This window comes from Miscanthus floridulus, chromosome 8 (assembly GCF_019320115.1).
Source record: "Miscanthus floridulus cultivar M001 chromosome 8, ASM1932011v1, whole genome shotgun sequence".
NCBI classification, from domain to species: Eukaryota; Viridiplantae; Streptophyta; class Magnoliopsida; order Poales; family Poaceae; genus Miscanthus; species Miscanthus floridulus.
Window position 1 is genome coordinate 12,814,870 of NC_089587.1, and position 18,621 is coordinate 12,833,490.

The following is an 18,621-nucleotide window of genomic DNA, read 5'->3' on the forward strand; positions in this document are numbered from 1 at the left end:
ATCATATATTTGATACCCATAGTTGTCGCTACCTTTCCACCTTCCAACCGAATCTCCATCATCGCCTGTGGCAGGAAACATCCTTGCCACCTTGTTGTCTCATTTTACCACCGCCATGTGTAATCGTCTGTGACGAGCAACGTTCCGCGCCACCTTGATGTCTCATTTACCACCACCACGTGTTACTCACCAGTGGTGGGCAACGTCCCCGCCACCTAGTTGTTTCAATTACCACTTTCATGTGTTACTCTATTGTCCCGAACCTCCGCTCAAGTTTACTAGAGATAGTTACACCGCCTCCTTTTATTTACATCTTAAACCCTAAATCCCTAACCTATCCTTGAAAGTTCTATGGAGGACAATACAACATTTTTTTAGAAAAGAGATCAATCTTGTTCGGGTGTAATATATAGCTAATCTGATCTTTTTTGGATGGTGGTGCTCAAGACATCAATCGTGGTGCCCAGTTGCAAATCCAGCGTGAGGGCTTTTTGGATGGGTGTGGAGGTAGGTTGGGGGACTCAAGCCCTCCTTACCTGCGTGAAACAGTGATCCTCCTCCACAGCTAGCCTCCATCTCTACACACAAGCACACACGAAACAATTTCTATGTATGGATAAAAAATGGCAAAGAGAAAAAAGAGAAATATGATGAGGAGGCAAAAGAAAAGGTCAAAGAGAAGTATCGAACTATCCTAACCTGTCATCATATAGAGCGTGCTCTTGGTTCTAGTGACGCATTGCCTTGCCTCGCCTTGCCATGCTCGGCGCAACCGTCAAGGAAACGAGGACCTTGCCCGCTCGGGCAAGCCGATCAGGCTCTCCCACGTGAGCGAGACAAACCTTGGCAACGGATTCCGCGAGGAGCCTGAGCGAGGGAAGCAAACACTCGTTATCCTTGCTCGGCAAGGTGCCATAGTGCTGGGCGAAGGATCCAAGCACGTCCATATTTGCAGCCAGTCGTTGTACCCTTTCACCACCCAACTGGATATCCATTATTGCAAGTGACGAGTAACTGTCCTGCCACCTTGTTGCCTTATTTACTCGCTTGTGGCGGGCAACGCTCCCGCCACTTTCTTGTTTCTATTACCACTGTTATGTGTTACTCTACTCTCCCGAAGCCCCGTTCAGCTCTACTAGAGATGTAACACGCCCGCTTCACGTCTTAAACCATAAATTCCTGTTTAGGTGTAATATATAGCTAATCTGATTTTTTTTTATTGTCGTGCACATTAAGCGCGAAATATGTCAATGTCATCAAAGTACTGTTACGTAGGCGTCTTATCAAGGAAAACGGGAGGTAGCTTCCTTTGTTTCTCTAGAGTTTGGAATCTGGAGACCAAAGACTAGACAAACCATAAAAGCCGCCACGCACACCTGGAAGCATCTGGAGGCGTGGCCCTGGCACCGCAGCCGCAGCACCGCAGCCATCGCCCGCCAGCAGCGAACTGTTCCCCGCGGCGGCGAAGCACAGGAGAGTGGCGGCGAGCGAGATAGATGGCGCCACCGATGGACCCGCCCGACGTCGACATGGAGGTGGACCCCGCGCCCCAGCCTCCGGCTCCGGCGGTCGCTGCTGTTGGGGAGGGGTGGAGCATGCTGTCCCGCGCCCGCGGTCTGCTCGAGGAGGGCAAGCCGTCCCTCGCTCTGCAGGCGGTGAGACCCCTCCCCCCTCTCCCCTTCTCCGTTCGGTCTCCATTTCACGTGCTGTCGTCTTGCGTTCGTCTCCACCGTCTCTCAATTGAATGTTACCAACTTGTCCATTAATAGTAAGGAACCCAGGGATATCGGGACGGGAACTTATCGATACCGATACGCTCAAAGTCTTGATTTGTCTAATACGGATATTGAACGGTATTCAGCGAGGGCTGCTGTCATTTCATTTCTATCACGTAATGCAAGAGAGGCAGTTTGTGTAGCTGTCTCCAATCAACATATCAACATATGAAATGGGGAATCCGTGGGTTTTTTTTCCCGTCACGTATCGTACGTATTGGAAGCTGATCAATCGCGTGGTTAGACGATCGCGGATTCGCGGTGAGCTTCCCCTGGTTTGATCTCGTTTTGGGCCGTGCTCCCGATGGCGTTATCCATCCGGCTTGAGGTTTGGCGCGGAGAGGCCAAAGGGAGATTTAGGTGTGATCCGTTCTAGGTCTTAGGGTTTGGGATTGGTTAGGCACGATTCGTTCTAGAGGATGATGCTACGGGTAGGTGCTTAGGTGCCTTGCTACTTTTGCAGCTATCCCTTTCGAATCTGTTGTCTACCTGTTTCTTGGCAAACGAAAGCAGTATTCGCCTGGTTCTGCTCAAGAAGGGAAGAAAGGAAATCGTGGCTTTATGCACACACATCTTAACTACCGCCTTTCCCCGTTGTCTGGAACTCTTGTAACTTATCCTTACCAAAATGTGTGTTTCCAGAATCCTCACTTGCAGTGTGCTGTTTGCTCGTGGTCTTTTAAGCGCATCATGTACCTCACCATTTCAATATGTGATTCACCTTCAAATTTCCAGTGGCACAGCGAGTAAGAACCAAAGGCATTGCTGAATGTTGATAGACACATGTAGTTGCCAAGTAATGAAAAGCTGTCGTTTTGATCATTGTCAACTCATGTATCGTATCCCTCGCTATACTGTTGATTTATGTGCTCTCGCTAATTAGACCGTGCAATTGCGCCTAGCTCTGTTGGCATTGCATGCATGGCTGATTTGGGACGTTAGGCGGGTTTCAAATACAGTCCAAGCCCTTTCCGTTAGAGTTTTATCCGTTTTTTGTTTTTTTTTTCCAATTCTGAACATGAACGGTCTGGAAAATTCAATGACTACCATCTGTAATCCTGTTGTCCATATGGCTTTAATTAAATACAGACGATATTTGGTTGCCTGGCTTCTTCTCGGCTTTCGCACTGCCATAAGGTTAACCTTTTTTTAAGGTCCCAATGTTAATTCTATCTGTCTTCATAAAAAAAGGGCATACCCAGTGCAGAGAGCTCCCGCTCTGTGCGGGGTCTGGGGAAGGGTGTTAGTGGCAAGCCTTACCCTCACCAGTGCAATGCGAGGAGACCGCGACTCGAACCCGGGACCTTCCGGTCACAGGCGTTAAGACTCTACCGCTTGCACCAGGCGGTAAGACTCTATCTGTCTCCATGTGTACTACTTTTGGGTCTTATGAGGATATATGACACTCCTCTAAAACTTAAGAATAAGGCATTGTCACTTCCATATCCCACTGAATTGGCCCTTTTCGGTATGACAATGAGGTATGGAGTAGCATATCCTGAAACTTTTGGGGTGGTGGCATATTGTGAAAGTACACTTTTCCTTCCCCTATATAACATGGAAATTCATTTACTTTTCTTTTTAGCTTACTGTTGGATTTTAAATGTTCTTGCAACTCTGGGTATGGTCTGTGTTTTATCTGTAGAAGTTTGTAGACTGAAATTTTGTTTGTGATGGAGAGTTTAAGGCGGCAATGCATTATCTAACCATTGATGGTGTCCCATGTAAGGGCCTGCTACTTAAGCTCAAGCAGCCAAGTCAAATCGAGATTTAAGAGGTCTTATTTCCCTCTTTTTTTTTCTTTCACAAGGAAGGCCAACGTAGGGGCCTCCGGGTGCCAGTGATGAAGCCAGAAAAAAATTTAGGAGGGGCTGAACAAAAGAATAGAGGCTTTTTTATCTTCTCTTAACCTCAGCCCCTTCTACCTAATACATGTATGCATAAAATTTTAAAGGAGAACTTAGAGGAACTCCACATGCTCAGGATGGGTAGGGGGGGCTGAAGCCCCACTAGCCCCACCGCTGGCTTCGTCCCTGCCGGGTGCCAATGCCGGGGATCGAACCCGGGTCACCGGCTTGAGGGCTGGCTCAAGGAGCCACTCAGACTAACCAGCCCTATGTGGTGAACTTTACTAGTTAGCAAATTTATGTTCCTGTTGGTTGAACATTAAGAGTTCATCAGAGACCTTATTGATTTGGATAAAATGCTTAACACAGCGGAATGTGATCTGGACTCAACGACAGCTTGGGTACACCTTAGCGTGCTGCGTGATCTTATATTTGTGTAAAACTGGTGGTGTCCTATCCCATATGTGCAGGACACAGTTGATAATGTTTGTTCTTCCATTCGGTATCAATCATTTTGGATTTGACCTGTTAAAAATGACTGTCAAGCCCTTATATTGGTGAGTAAGGGTAAAAGTAGAAGGTTGGTTTGGGAAAAGTTGAAGAAGAAAGCCACAGCCCACAATTAGTGTTTGGTACCCTCATAAAATTATTTGAGTACTGTACTAATTTTACACAGGAGTACAGGGCAATATAGGCCTAAACAAATCTTACTCTATATGTATTAGTGTGCGATGGTTAAATTGGAATTACCGTATCTTGTTTGGATTAGACATGTATAGCATATTACCTGATGCATCACATGGATCGAATGAAATGCACGTCTTCTCTGTGGATTGGAGTAGTAGGCTAATTACTTCTCAACTGCAACACCACACTCTGTCATTAGTGCTTCCTGGCTGCACCCTAGCTATGTGCCTATGTTAGTGGAACTGATTTTTTTAGACCAACATTTACGCAATATAAGATTATGCCTTAGCTGTTTCCTGTGGGATCCTATGATTGCGGTGATGTGTCCCTCATAATAACACTGTAGGATTTGTTCTGGTAATGAATCAAACATTGGTAATGTGACAAGCATTCTGGTTTATTGAAATGCATAATTTCCATTTTGATTCCTTCTGGAAGGCTTCTGTTTCAATTTTGTTCGTATAGATCCCAATGATGAGCCTTGTGGTAATTATTAGCCTTTTGAACTTTATCTTGTTTCGTTGAGACTCATTTGTCTCATTTCATGACCATTCATCTGTATCTGTTATATTGATTCTCACCTTATGAAACTGTGCAGGTTCTCCTGGCCATAAGATCTCAAGGTGGTGAACAAGCGCTCATGCAGACAATGAACCGTGCGCGTGAACTCTATGCGCAGAGATTGCAGGCCACTCCTAGTGTTGATGAGCTTGCCTCTTTGCTTGCCCAATGTGCCATAGCAGAGGCTCAGTCAACAAATACTAACCCTTCACAAGGACCTGGATCAGACCCTGTCAATATGCTGAATTCTGATGAGGCCTGCATTCTTGCTGAGAGTGGAAGGAAGCAGATCATCCTGGATGCGTTTGCCGATGGGAGCAGCTTCATCTGCCTGAAATGTGGTGGGCTCTTTGGCACATCTCGCAAGGACGAGCACTTAACCTACTGGTGCGGGACTGCATGATCCTGGCTACATCTTGCTGTGGTATATCTATGGTCACACCTGGCAATGAACCGATGATCATGATACCCGTGAGATTTTGTAAAAACTTTGTTCTGTTCCTATTACTGCTTCTTTACTGCAGGGTTGTCAGAGATGCATCTGTTAAGTCGTAGTAAATACATTGCCGATGCCAAACTTTATGAACGAAAGTTTCCATCTCTATCCGTTGCATTGTACTTGTGTTTTTTGCTGATGGAAGATGTTGAGATGTTTGGCATGGTCATCAAATTCCAATAGTTGAATGTAGCAAAAGAATGTTCTTGTGGTTAGCTTCGACCCCGCAAATACTGAAACTGGATAGCAGTGATATTGTGGCATTTTAGTAATCTTAAGATCTCCGTTAGCATATTTTCGTGGCTTCATCAACCCACACCAAGAGAACATCATCGGTCAATCTTATCACCCTCCCCGTTCTTCTCGCACGATTCCAGGAAAACGTCCCCATTTAATTTATTTGGCCCATGCAAAGAGACGTCGGATATCTTTTAGGAAACATATCAGAGGAGAGAGTAGAAACATATTGATGGTGGACGTGAAAGTGGATGAGCAACTCGGCCAATAAATTATACAATCAATTCGACCATACAGCTTCCCATCCAACGTCTGAGTTCTGACTTCCTATCTGATGGCAGCACCCGATCCAGTCGTGGCCAATATAAGAGACATCCATGATAAGCGTCTTGGACTGCAGACACACGCAGGATCTCTGATCCAAATCCTTTGCATCCTCCGGCTCCATTGGTGCTACCGCGTTAACGTCACCGGCGATGATGCGTTGGAGCCGCTACCTCACCATCAGCCCCACGACGGACACTGAGGCGACACCTCCGATCCGTGGTCACCTTGGGACATTCCAGAACGCCTCCTCCCATGTCATGTCTTTGTTGGCCACGTCATACAGGAAGTATACAGTCATAAGGTAGCAAGTGTCCACGTCGTACGGTGAGTATTCGTGTCGCCTTTCCTGCTTTCTAATTACTCCATTTCATAACGTGTTGAGGACACTAATGTTTTTTTCTCCTACCACATGCAGAACATCATCAACAATAATGTATGCAACCTTGCCACCACTAATAATACATAAAATTAGAAATATCATTGTTATTCCTATCATTGTGATCAAGTGATGTACGTATCTTTATGGCTATGACTTATCCCTTTTTGGATGGATTTGGTTTATTTCCAAACCTAAAACCATTATTATATTTTTTCTATATACTCACTATGAATTTAGTTAAATTGTAATTGCTGAGACTTCTACATCAATCCAGAAAAACTATCCACAAATACCTCTATGAAATTTTCGCAACAACGCACGGGGTATCATCTAGTATATTAAAAAGTATGGTCTCTTTTGAAAAAAAATGCATAGTAAGATTTGAAGTATCTTAAATTGAGTATATAAACATACTCAAACTGATAAATTAGTATGCACACATACGTAATGTGGTTTATTGAAGATGGGAGTAACTACTCCCGGGAGTAGAAAAAATACACCCTATATGTATATATATGTATACACACACACATATATATTACAGTAGTAGTGGATTATTACTATTCATGGTGGATGATTCTCACAGGACTTCTGAGATCATGGTCTTCATGGTGTATGTGAGTGGAGAGATGGTGGAGTGGAGTGGAGTGGATGAGCTGGTGATTGTGTATGAGAGTGCGGTGTCAAATGCCGGTGGTCGCTCCACTGCTTCTTCCCTCTCTACTGAATTCTCTCTTTATAGCATAAAGGGAGTGTCCTTCATGCTTATCTTCTAAAGTGCCTTAGAGGAGAAGTCTTCAATTCTTTGTCTGAGGAGCCTTCGTGCTTAAGGAAGCATCTAGCGTCTTCAATTATCATCCTTTATTGTTGCCTAGACAGCTGGACGATGTTGCGTGCTTCAATAATTGTCCTGGCTATAGTAGAATGACTGTATATTTCTTTTGCGTTGTCCTCCGTCGCGCACGATCTTATCATTCTGGATATTTCTGGGTATGATCTTCCACGCTCGAATGATTGATCTAATAATTCTGGCATGTAGTATTAATTATCTCTTCGATACCACTATTACACAATTATGTTAAACTGCTGCAACAAACTCGAACTCAAAATTCAAATTTAAAATTCTCGAGTTACTATTCATAGCACTATTCAAATTCAGCGGTTACTATTTAAATTCATGGCACTATTCAAAATACTCACTACTATTCAAATTCAGAATATGAACAGTGCACGGGCACTCGCTCGGGAGTGGCTCAGGCACCCAAACTCTTTTGTAACTATTTGGAGCACTTGTATTTGCTTTATGGATGGTGGATGCAGGATGCATGCGTGATTAGTGAATATACGTGTAATTCTCAGGATCTTTTGCAGGCTGGCGAGACCAACGTTTCAGCCAGTCGTGCGACTACGCTTGTGTTAGTCCTACTCGATACTCACCGTATGCATCACTAGCGCGCTTCAGAACCAGGCTAACCCGGTCTTCTCCCTGGCTACACCTAGCCACGCACACACATGACTCAGGCTCTATCGTCTTCCCAGGCAGTTCCACCCAAAGGGAACACTTCTATACGCACACAGGGTTCTCTACAAACGTCGCTACCAGGACTAACATGAGAACAACACACGCAGAGATTTCTCCTCTAGGGTCCCTAGCATAGAGACATCGCCCCATATGAACGAGCTTAAAGAAAGTAAGAGATTAAAACAGGAAAGCTTAACTCATTTTCACAGAGCAAGCTTATATACGGCTTTCTCTTTCGAAAAACCCTAAGCACTTAGCACAAACCTTAGGGATTACCTTACAAGTGCAGAAAGGTCATGGTACTTCCTTTATTCTCTAATTTATAAAGGTGGTGGAATAATACAAAGGTAGTGGAGTATTACTATTCGTGGTGGACGATCTTCAGAGGACTTCTGAGATCGTGGTCTTCATGGTGTATGTGGGAAAGTGGGGCAGTGGTGGAGTGTGTCTACAGTGGATGTGTTGGTGGTGCATGAGAGTGCGGTGTCAAATGTCGGTCTTCGCTTCTGCTTCTTCGCTCTCTACCGAATGAATGCGCCCATGACCTTCCTGTGCTTATAAGGTAATCCCTAAGGTTTGTGCTAAGTGCTTGGGGTTCCTCGAAAGGGAAAGCCATATGTAAGCTTGCTCTGTGGAAATGAATTAAGCTTTCATGTTTTAATCCCTTACTTTCTTTAAGCTCGTTCATATGGGGCGATGTCTCTATGCTAGGGACCCTAGAGGAGAAACCTTTGCGTGTGTTGTTCTCGTGTTAGCCCTGGTAGCGGCATTTGTATAGAACCATGTGTGCGCAGAGAAGTGTTTCATTTGGATGGAACTGCCTAGGGAGACGATAGAGCATGAGTCTTGTGTGTGCATGTCTGGGGATAGCGATGGAGAAGACCGGGTTAGCCTGGTTCTGAAGCGAGCTAGTGATGCATACAGTGAGTACTGAGTAGGACTGACACAAGCATAGTCGCACGACCGGCTGAAACGTTGGTCTCGCCAGCCTACAAAAGATCATGAGAATTACACACATATTCACTAATCACGCGCGCATCCTGCATCTACCATCCATAAAGCAAATACAAGTGCTCCAAATAGTTGCAAAAGAGTTTGGGTGCCTGAGCCACTCCCGGGTGAGTGCTCGTGCACTGTTCATATTCCGAATTTAAATAGTAGCGAGTATTTTGAATAGTCCCACGAATTTAAATAGTAACCGCTGAATTTGAATAGTGCTGTGAATAGTAACTTGAGAATTTTAAATTTTAATTTTGAGTTCAAGTTTGTTGCAGCAGTTTAGCATAATTGTAACCGCTGAATTTGAGTGCTCGTGCACGGTTCCCTAGCGCTCCACCGTGCCATTCTCGGCCGGCATGCCCCGGCATCCCGCCCCCCCTCGCCGCTCCCCAGCGTTGTGCGCCATTATGCAGACGTCGCAGATGCAGCGCGCTGCCCTTCGGCGCCCTCGCCGTACCACTGGTGCTGTTTCACCGTCTTGCGACTGCCGCTCCTAGACGAGCGCACGGGTGCCGTTGTCCGTGATCTCCTTCGCCGCCTGCAACTTTCTGAAACATTTGAAGCTGTTCTGGTGAGTTAAGCCATTCTCTGAACCTCTGCAACTTTCTTCAACTTCTAGAAACTGCAGGGTTCAGCCACTGAATCCCCAAATAAATAAAGCATGGCCTGTGAAATTTCAGTTCTTCTGTGACCATTGAATCCATCACTGTCAAAATTTATGTTGATCTGAAAAAGGTTGAACCGATGTAGTTTTTGGTTGTTATGAAAAGAGTTCAATTTTGAGACCTCTGCATATCCATCATCAAGACCACAGAAGCAAAACTGAATCCACCCATGTCGTTTCATTTTGTTTGTCATTAAAGATGTGTACGTATGAATTACTTTCCTTCATAGAACATTAGAACATTTTTGCCAACTAAATGTATTTACCTTTGGTTGCCCATACAATTGTGATTCTGTCTGATTATGATCAACTGACCCCGGCAACCTTGTGCTACCCTACTCATGATATATTTCAACTTACCTTATATTTTTGCTTTATATTCTCTGTTTGTGGACACGCAGTGCCCGGGTGCAGGACTGACACATCTTGCCTACACACACGTTGATCGCCAAGCTTGCATCGTCCTGGATGGAGTCGTCCGGTCCCTCAGGTTTCCTTTACCCTCCTTATTCCATTATTCATGCATCTCGTTTTGATGTCTCATTAAGGTAGTGTCAAATTGATTTTACTATTAGTTTCCATGATATGAGTACTGTTTGTATGCTTAAAGAATGATTATTCTGTTTCCACTTCATTTTCTATTTTTTTCCTTTTATTTTAGTTTTAATATGCATTATTCACATATAATGCTTTTAGATCTTTTTAACTTCATTAATTCATTACACGTTCATGTAATTTTTTTCAGATAACCATAGCTATTGATTCAACTTTTCATTGATTTTTTTTTTTCAGATCATAAGTGTATGTTCTTACATATGGCGTTATTATAGTTTCATAAAACAATTCTATTTTATTCTATGTTTGCGGCATTGCCACCAGAGGATGCCCATGCTAGAAAAGGCCCTGCTTCCTCAACTAAAAGGTTCTTTGTTTCATATTCCCATTACGTTATATTTATCTTATTGTTCTGTTGAGTGAGTTTTTAAATTTAAGTTGTAGAGTATACAAATGCGGTATTATAAATAGATTCTCACTCAATGTCTTTAGATTCCGGTTGGAGCTGGTTGATAAGATGCCTGACAATCCAAAAAGGCTTGTATTTGAGAGCACACAACAACGGTCAGTACATTTTTTTTTATTTTAGTGTCCTTTTTCATGTGTTGCAGCTGCTTTTTCTCTCTATGATGATGTTCATGTGATTATTCCTCATTTAGATATGAGATCCCTCTGCGACAAGACGAGAGGCTGCCCTCCTCACCAGGTACAACTTCTGCATCGGCTCCACGAAATAGAGCTGCAAAGGGGATTGGCTGTACTATAATGTTAATATATGTTGTAATATGGAGTTAGTATTTTCTTAATGGCTAGACAAAATTAGACACATCCATTTACAGCTTATCTAATCTTGGTTATGATTCCTTTTTAAAAAAATCTATATGTATATTACCTGATGCATGGACACATAATTAGAGAACAATTTAATATTCATTGATTTTAAATTTTTCTATCACAAATTACCAGTATTCTTTCATTATTCTTCGGCTTGTCCTTTTCACACTTAACACTGTTCATCTTGCTCTCAAAGCTCACTAGATTTTCAAATCTTTTAACGTCTACCTATCCCACAGCCAATATTTCCATCTTTGTTGTTTATTATTTTTCCTGTTTCTTCCTTCCCGTATGCAGATGCAAGGCGTTCCCCTTCTAAGCACCCGGACCTAGCAGCTACTTCCCGGGACCACTCAAAGAAAAGGTGCTGTTTCCGCACAAGCTTGCTTACTACATTTCCCACCAATCACAATCTTCTGTGCCATATTAGTGTACTCTTCTAGTTCATATATTCTGTCCAAACATGCTGTACAAAAATCTGGTTCTTGTATCCTCTATGTAATTGTAGCGGAGGTTTTTTTGTGTTCCCCAAAAGTTCATGGATCATTTTTCCTATTCGTTTGTAGGACTCATGCTCCTCAGCGTCTTGTGGATACGATACCTAGTAACCTGAAGAGGGTGGTTTTTGAGAGCTCGTAGGAGAGGTCAGTACATGTTTCAGTTAATACTATACTATTAATTTCTGTGTATCGATGATTACTGTTAATTCTTATGCTGTTGATAAAGTTCATCTTTTTCTGGCCTTTTTTAGGTTCGAGCATCCTATTCGACGAGAGCATGTGTTCCCTTCTGCATCCTATCCCGCGGCTTCTTCCGGTCCTTCCCAGAAGCGTAATGTTCCTGATGACAACAGTGATGATGACTTCATGCCCTTTCCCAACCCCGTTCATCCCCGTACGTCATTAAATCTAAGAATTTTGGTCCAAGTCTAGGCAAACACGAGCAGGATCGTCGAACGGTGAATGTATACAGGTGTATACCATTTATTTACTTCTGCATTTTCCTTTATTAAGAGTATTCATTCTAAACCTCCTCTTCGTATGGATCAGCATTTTTCCCCTCATTGTACCACAAATCTACTCTCATGTTTTTATTATCAAATCCTTACTTTTTTTTATTTCTGTCTTTGCTCTCGAGTAATCCTTCATTTTTTGACACGTACACCACCCCTGCATTTGCTTATCATTCATACATCCCTTTCCACCATTCTTAGTTTTTGACTTCCCCTGCATCAGTTTCTTATTTCTATAGCACTTCCATTGTGAAATCTGAGCCTCTCTTCTTTTTTATTAATTCATGGCCTTACTGTATCTAAATTTCTTGTTATTTGTCCCAGTCAAGACAAAGGAAAAAGAGAGCTACCAGCCGTTCTTCCATTGTAAATGTTAGGTGCAATCCCGGAGATGTTATTTTCACCACTCAATTGTTGAACCCACAGCAACATGCTGCTATCGAAGCTGATGGATTCGGCCATTTGTTGAGAATGAAGATCGATGCTGTAGAGAACAAGAATCTTCTAACCTGGCTATTGGACCATACTGATCCTGATCGAATGCTAATTAAGATTGGTGCAGGAAAGGTCCTTCCGATCACACCACAAATAATTAGCATGGTTCTTGGTTTGCCTATAGGTGGTGAAAACTTAAAGCTACTCTCGTGGAAGGAAGGTGTTATATTTCGCCAGCAGCTTATATCTGATCTAAACCAAGATCTCACAGAAGATTGTGACATACATATATCAAATTTGCAACAAGAGATCTTAAAGGGAAATGTGAACCCCCTCATGAAGAGATGCTTCTTCATGATACTCTGCAACAGGCTTCTATTTCCTAGCTGCAGTAACGCTATTGGATCACTTGACATCAAGAGGACAATGGACCATCGATTGTATGGAGTTGTTGACTGGTCCCAGGCTGTATTCAATGATCTCCAGCTTGCTGTTCACAGATGGCACGATCGGGACAAAAATCATCTCACTCAAACTATCTATGGCTGTGCCATTTTCCTAATTGTAAAATTCTTCTCTTCCCTATGATTATTTAATTCAGCTACCTCGATGTGTTCTCATGTTTTTTTAGGATGTTTAAATGACTAGTCAATTTATAATTTATAATGATGATATTTTCCATGTTCCTGTATGCATCCCTTTGTTATTCACCTACCTCACTGTCAATTCACCTTTCACCTACTAATTTTTCCTTTCACTTCTTGTTTTGATTCTCCATAATTCATCCCGTTCACAGTATCATATATCCTAACTCAGTATTTTGATTTCTTTCTCTTATTAACTGCTAAGTCCTTTATTTGAAGTTCAACTCATACCTTATTAATTTATATCTCTTACCTATTTATATACCTATTTTTTATCAACAGGTGTACTATCTCGACAACATTGACCACACCCTCTCCCCGGTCGACCGGACTTCCACTCCACGCATCACATTTTTTGATAATGCTCTATTAGAGCGATTAACGGTTGCTGATACAATTGTATCTAGCGCTGGTGCACAGACTTTTGGTTTCCAACATGTGAGACAACTATCTCATTCGTAATATTATTCATCACTTCCTTCAACCATATTAATAGGATTCATGTTTTCGTCACTGACTTTATCTCTTACAGTTCAAGAGCCGGAATACCACCTGCTATGCTACTGCAGATGTCCGTAGTGTTCCCTTGCAACCCACAAATGTTGCTACGCCAGGAATGCCCCACTTTGACATCCCACGCCTCCAGGATTTGCTGTCTCAGCCGATAGATGGTCTTACTGGCCTGCGTAAAGAGAGAGTACAGGGTTTCTTTGCTCAGTTTGATGATACGCTCTCTCAGAACACAAGGTCCATTGAGCAATCGGTGGGAAACATTGTGAGGGCCCAGACTAAGCTAGACGAACAATGCCGTCCAATCTTACATGAACTCGTTGCATCACAATCTGGGGACAACAACATTCCAGGTGACACTTCCAGCACGATGCATACACACAGTGATCATGATACCCGTGATCCTGTCCTTCGTACCTCGCCACCATCGCCAGGCAAACTCTTCCTATATTTGTTAATTAAGTCATCTTACCCTATGTCTGATTGTTATGCATCAATTTTACTGACAAAATTTGTCCATTTATCCCCAGGACATGAGATTTACCGTCATTGCAGCTTTGTTTCTGCTCAAACTTTACTTTCGAGACAGATGCCTGACCATGCAACCATTTGCAACACTCCAGGTTTACTCTACTCATGCTGTTGCATGTTTGCAACACCCCAGCTTTGTATTTCTTTTCATATGTCATTTTCATAATGTTTCATGCCTTCTACATTAGCAGGTCCTAGCTCACTTAACACGACGCCACCGACTGGCCCGTTTGGCTCACCTGTTCACGGTGTAGTTTCATCCCATCACATTTCCGATCATTTACCTGTTGATGGTGTATCTTCTGGTTCGCCCCACATAGTTTGTTTTCCTCATATTCTCCGTTACTTTTCCACTGTTCGAACGACGTGACATTTCATTTCCTTTTACACAGGAAATTCGTCTAGGCATACAGCAGATTTCTATCATGGCCCTAATTTATTTGTCACCTCAGGTATGGACATCCATAGTTACAATTCAGTTTTTCAAACTTCAAACTGAAACCATAAATGATATTCCCAATCCGTCCACACAGCTTTCTTCTTTCTCCCAGCTGATCATACTATTCTTTCAGAAACTCCAGTTTAGACGCCGATTATTGCCCCATTAGCAAACGCCACTATGGAAGACCGCAGCCCAAACACTTCCACAGAGGGTTACCATGCGTTTCTTTTTGGCTTCATAGTTTTTATGTATAATTTTTTTCTCGAATTTTTCATCCAACTGTATTTTCAGCATGTGGGTTACAAAATTCTTCACTTATGCCGTCAATTGACCCATCAATCCATCGTCAATCCTCCGCTGCGAACAGGAGTATAGATGTCATATCTGATGCTCATGTGGATACATCCACGAGTGCTAAACTAATTCCACTTGGACATGATAGTTCGTCTAAGGTTGTCTCACAACTTATACCACCCTTCTTTCTTAACAACTCATAAAATTATCTTATGATTTTCTTATTTCTAATATGCATTTACTAAGCTCTATTACTAGTTTTCTTAGTTTGCTCTTTTTTCAGGATCAGTTAGTGCAAAAGGTGCCACTTTATCATGCAAACATAGGTAATCATGTAAGTACAGCTACCACTTTCTCTCCTGCGTTTTCAAAAAAAAAAAAAAAGCTATCAACATACACAATAGATGCAGTACTAACCACAAGCACAGTCAATAATAAATAGATCAAAACCATGGCACCTATAAAAGGTTTTTACATGATCAGATCCATTGCTTAGTTGTCTGCATCTTATAGTTGGCTTCAGACACAAGCTCGCCGACCAAAACTAATGATGCAATTTGTATTGTGATATGCATTCGCTATAAATAATAACTCAAAATCCTGTATTAAACTTTTACCTGTCTATCACTGCCACTGACTGAAGTAGCTGCAGGCAGTGAAGCATCCTTCATTGTTGCGCCCAAAATCTTAGATTTCAGATACCAGCACTCTTGAATTCCAACTTGACTTAGCTGATCCTTTTTGTGTACCAAAATGGAAAGAAAAGGTGGAAACTAGCATCTTGCTGCAACTTATAGGCCATAAAGGGGCTTTTTAAAATAAAATTAAAGATGTTTAAATTATTTAGACCGAAAATAACTCTTTAATCCAAATTATTTGAGTGCTGAAGCACCCTTTATTTGATTTTAAATTTGTAAACCAATTTTGTTATGTTTTTCTACTGTTTTTCTTTGAACGTTCAATTATTTGTCCACCATACCCTATTTCATATTGTTATTTCTTATTCAGTTTTTATTTCAAGCATTAAATTATACTATTTAACCATCTTATATTTTCCTTATTTATTCCTTTAGCCACAGGGCTTATCTTCTGTTCTATGTAACCCTTCTTCATCTGCCTCCCTCCATCCCTGTCGCGACTATACCTCTCCCCCTGGTCCAAATGCCGAGGAAAGCTGTAACCCAACCATCGGAGAGGACAACACTTGTGTCTTCAAGTTACAGGTTCTAGATGATGTGCCTTTGTTGAAGCTTCCAGGAACGAGATTAACCAAGAAACCATTCAAATTTTGTTCACCATTCAAATATGGAATTATGTCTCGTCCTCCACCTTTTTTAGAGCTTTCATTGTGGATGCATGCCTTCCTGTGTGCAGATGACTCTCCATTGAAAAGGTTCCTTCTCATTCCATTTTCAATATATCGTACTCTTGCTTCCATTTTTGTTAATTCTTAGTGAACTCCATTCAGTAAAACTTTAATGCACTTTGGGACACAATCACTGACTGGTCAAGATATTGCACTTTCCTTTGCTGATGGGAAGTTCATAGACTTTGTGTTCATGGATGGATTCATAAAATGCATAACCGAAGATGACCTAATTGTTCGGCCTGATTGCCATGGGTACCGAATATTTCATGTTTCGGTATGTCCATACATTTTCAAATTATTCATTTCACTTTTCTATTTATTATTACAATATTACAGCATGCCAATCATCCATACAGGATATTATAGAGTCAGAGCCATCAATACTGACAACTCTCAGCCTCCGCGCAGCCAGGCTGCTGTAGTAGAAGCTATAAAGCGATGTCTCCCCACTACAGACTTAAAAAAGGCAAATATGGTATGTATCATGTGCACAAAATCTTTATTTCTTTCCACCTTTCAGCCTAGTACTTTACATTGCTCAAAATCTTTTTTTCTTTTGGATACACATCTTTCAGATATTCCTTCTAGTCTTACATCTTCGTCACTGGTCTGTATACTGTATCAATCTTGGCCAAGCTCGTGTCGATGTTCTGGACTCAATGAATTATAGTTGCAACACTGAGTCCACATGGGATACACACCATTCACCAATGGGTCGATTACTTATGCAACACCTTAGTGTTGCACTGTCTAAAGCTGCTCCCCGCAAATTCCCTCACTTTGAAAATTGGAGACACTACGTCAGAATAGCACTTCACTGCCGGTTTAAAATACCCCATCACTGTCGGATTTTAAACCGGCACAACCATACCGGCAGTGATGAGGGTAAGGTATCACTGTCGGTTCCTACAAACCGGCAGTGTTCTTCAACTTCACTGCCGGTTCTTTACACAACTGGCAGAGTTCAGTTCCACCAACACTGCCGGTTCATAAGACCATCCGGTAGAGTTCAGTTCTACCAACACTGTCGGTTTGTGTTTCAACCGGCAGTGTTGTCGTAAGAATCACTACCGACAGACATGTCCCTATCCGGGTTCCATTTGAAAAGAACATTAATGACTCCGGTTTATTCTCTATGAAGTTCATTGAATTCTATGACGGTGAGGGCCATGGTTCCCTGCATACTACCATACATGCGGTATGAAACATATTCCTTGTTAACATACCCCTCATTTTTTACATGTTTCTAACCACTTTTGTCCATTGCAGGATCGATCAATGGAGTTGAGGGCAGAAATGCTACAATATATGGCCTTCCATACTGCGAACAATGTCCACCCTCCCAATGAGCTTCTTCAATTCCATCTTGGAGAGTTCCATCCTGCCTACCACCCTATGTTTTATTAATGTAATGCAGTCCAATTCCCGAAGGCGGTCGATGTCCTTTGGTGTGTTGATCATTATTGCTGTTAGTCTTATATGGTGTTCCAACATAGGCTAAGTAAGCTGTGTTGTAACACCCAAAATTTTGCAACATCTTAAAAACAGGTGAATTGGATTTATTTATGCATTAGTGTGTGCATATAACATAGAAAAATAATAAATTTTATCAAATTAAAATCAAATATAAAGTCTACATGCATGCTTGTGCATACATGCCGCTGCATATTTATTTTTGTGCTGAGTTGATTGATTCAAAATTCAAAAGGAATTCAAAATCCAATTCAAAATTGCTTTGGAAATTAGAAAATGAAAATAAAAAGGTTTTCTCCCTCCCTTCTCGTTTTCGGGCCTGCTGGCGCAGACGGCCCCGTTTCCACCCCGCGCGGCCTGCCTCTCTTCTTCATTCCGCGCGACCCGCTTAGCTCGGCCTAGCAGCCAGCGCAACCGCCTCTTCTCTCCCCTCTCTCCTCTCATTGACAGCTTGGGCCCGCGTGTCAGGGTTATCCCCTTCCTCCGGCTCGTGTTCGAGCCGGACACTAAGCTCGTCTCCGCCTCTACCACGACCGCGTCTTGGCGTGCTGCCCACGTTGCTCCGCCCTCATAAATAGCGCCGTGCCGTGCCGCTCTCCTACCTAATCTTAGAGCCAGCGCCGCCCTCGCTTATGCTCCACGCCGACGCCAAACCCTAGCAGCTCGAGTCGCCGCCATCGCCGTCCGCCTCACCGAGTGACCCGCCGCCGTAGTCCCGCCCTCGCTGACGAAAAGTCCCTTGGTGAGTTCGCCTTGATCTCCTCTCTCTCTCCCCGTGCCCTTGCTTCGCTCAGTGGTGGTCCATATGCCCTAAACCACGAACGCCGGCGAGCTCCTCGTCGTCGTCCATGAAGGTACGCCGTGCCCGGCCCTATTTCGGCTACCGCGCTCTCTCTCTCCCCCTCCCGATCTGATCTCCACCCTCCATTTAAGATCCGACGGCCCAGATTCAAAGATACCTCTTCGGTTGGCAAACTTTTAAAAGAGCCCTCAGCTTTATTGAAATAGAACCCGCACTCCACAGCGTA

General features: G+C 42.8%; 2 protein-coding genes and 1 pseudogene across 6 annotated transcripts; all 3 read left to right on the top strand.

Moving 5' to 3' along the window:
• The first annotated feature begins 1,325 nt into the window (after positions 1 to 1,325).
• On the top strand, positions 1,326 to 5,525 carry LOC136471126 (uncharacterized). 2 transcript variants are annotated; one of them, XM_066468856.1, is made up of 3 exons: positions 1,326 to 1,655; positions 2,967 to 3,122; positions 4,908 to 5,525. In XM_066468856.1, the coding sequence occupies exons 1-3, from the start codon at positions 1,497 to 1,499 to the stop codon at positions 5,271 to 5,273; spliced, it is 681 nt and encodes a 226-aa protein (XP_066324953.1). In that variant the 5' UTR covers positions 1,326 to 1,496; the 3' UTR covers positions 5,274 to 5,525. The 2 variants fall into 2 exon arrangements, with proteins under 2 accessions (XP_066324953.1, XP_066324954.1); XM_066468857.1 differs by lacking the exon at positions 2,967 to 3,122 and having other exon boundaries at positions 1,327 to 1,655; positions 4,908 to 5,514.
• Positions 5,526 to 10,566: 5,041 nt separating this feature from the next.
• On the top strand, positions 10,567 to 13,841 carry LOC136468574 (uncharacterized; annotated as a pseudogene).
• LOC136471127 (uncharacterized) lies at positions 13,663 to 17,542 on the top strand. Of its 4 annotated transcripts, none has more exons than XR_010761930.1 (11): positions 13,663 to 13,918; positions 14,015 to 14,107; positions 14,207 to 14,320; positions 14,408 to 14,467; positions 14,749 to 14,909; positions 15,035 to 15,085; positions 15,825 to 16,144; positions 16,220 to 16,394; positions 16,477 to 16,595; positions 16,696 to 17,318; positions 17,390 to 17,542. XR_010761930.1 is itself a non-coding variant. In XM_066468858.1 (9 exons), exons 1-9 carry the CDS (start codon positions 13,855 to 13,857, stop codon positions 16,540 to 16,542), a joined length of 1,104 nt encoding a protein of 367 aa, XP_066324955.1. In that variant the 5' UTR covers positions 13,663 to 13,854; the 3' UTR covers positions 16,543 to 16,699. The 4 variants fall into 4 exon arrangements, 1 of the variants encoding a protein (XP_066324955.1); XR_010761931.1 differs by having other exon boundaries at positions 17,262 to 17,318; XR_010761932.1 differs by having other exon boundaries at positions 14,207 to 14,263.
• Positions 17,543 to 18,621: the final 1,079 nt, after the last annotated feature.

Coding starts and splice junctions, on each gene's coding strand:
- LOC136471126 (XM_066468856.1), top strand. CDS start 1,497: ATGGCGCCACCGATGGACCCGCCCGACGTCGACATGGAGGTGGACCCC. Junction 1,656..2,966: donor CGTCCCTCGCTCTGCAGGCG/GTGAGACCCCTC, acceptor TCATAAAAAAAG/GGCATACCCAGTGCAGAGAG. Junction 3,123..4,907: donor TCTACCGCTTGCACCAGGCG/GTAAGACTCTAT, acceptor GAAACTGTGCAG/GTTCTCCTGGCCATAAGATC.
- LOC136471127 (XM_066468858.1), top strand. CDS start 13,855: ATGCATACACACAGTGATCATGATACCCGTGATCCTGTCCTTCGTACC. Junction 13,919..14,014: donor TACCTCGCCACCATCGCCAG/GCAAACTCTTCC, acceptor ATTTATCCCCAG/GACATGAGATTTACCGTCAT. Junction 16,145..16,219: donor GATGACTCTCCATTGAAAAG/GTTCCTTCTCAT, acceptor AACTCCATTCAG/TAAAACTTTAATGCACTTTG.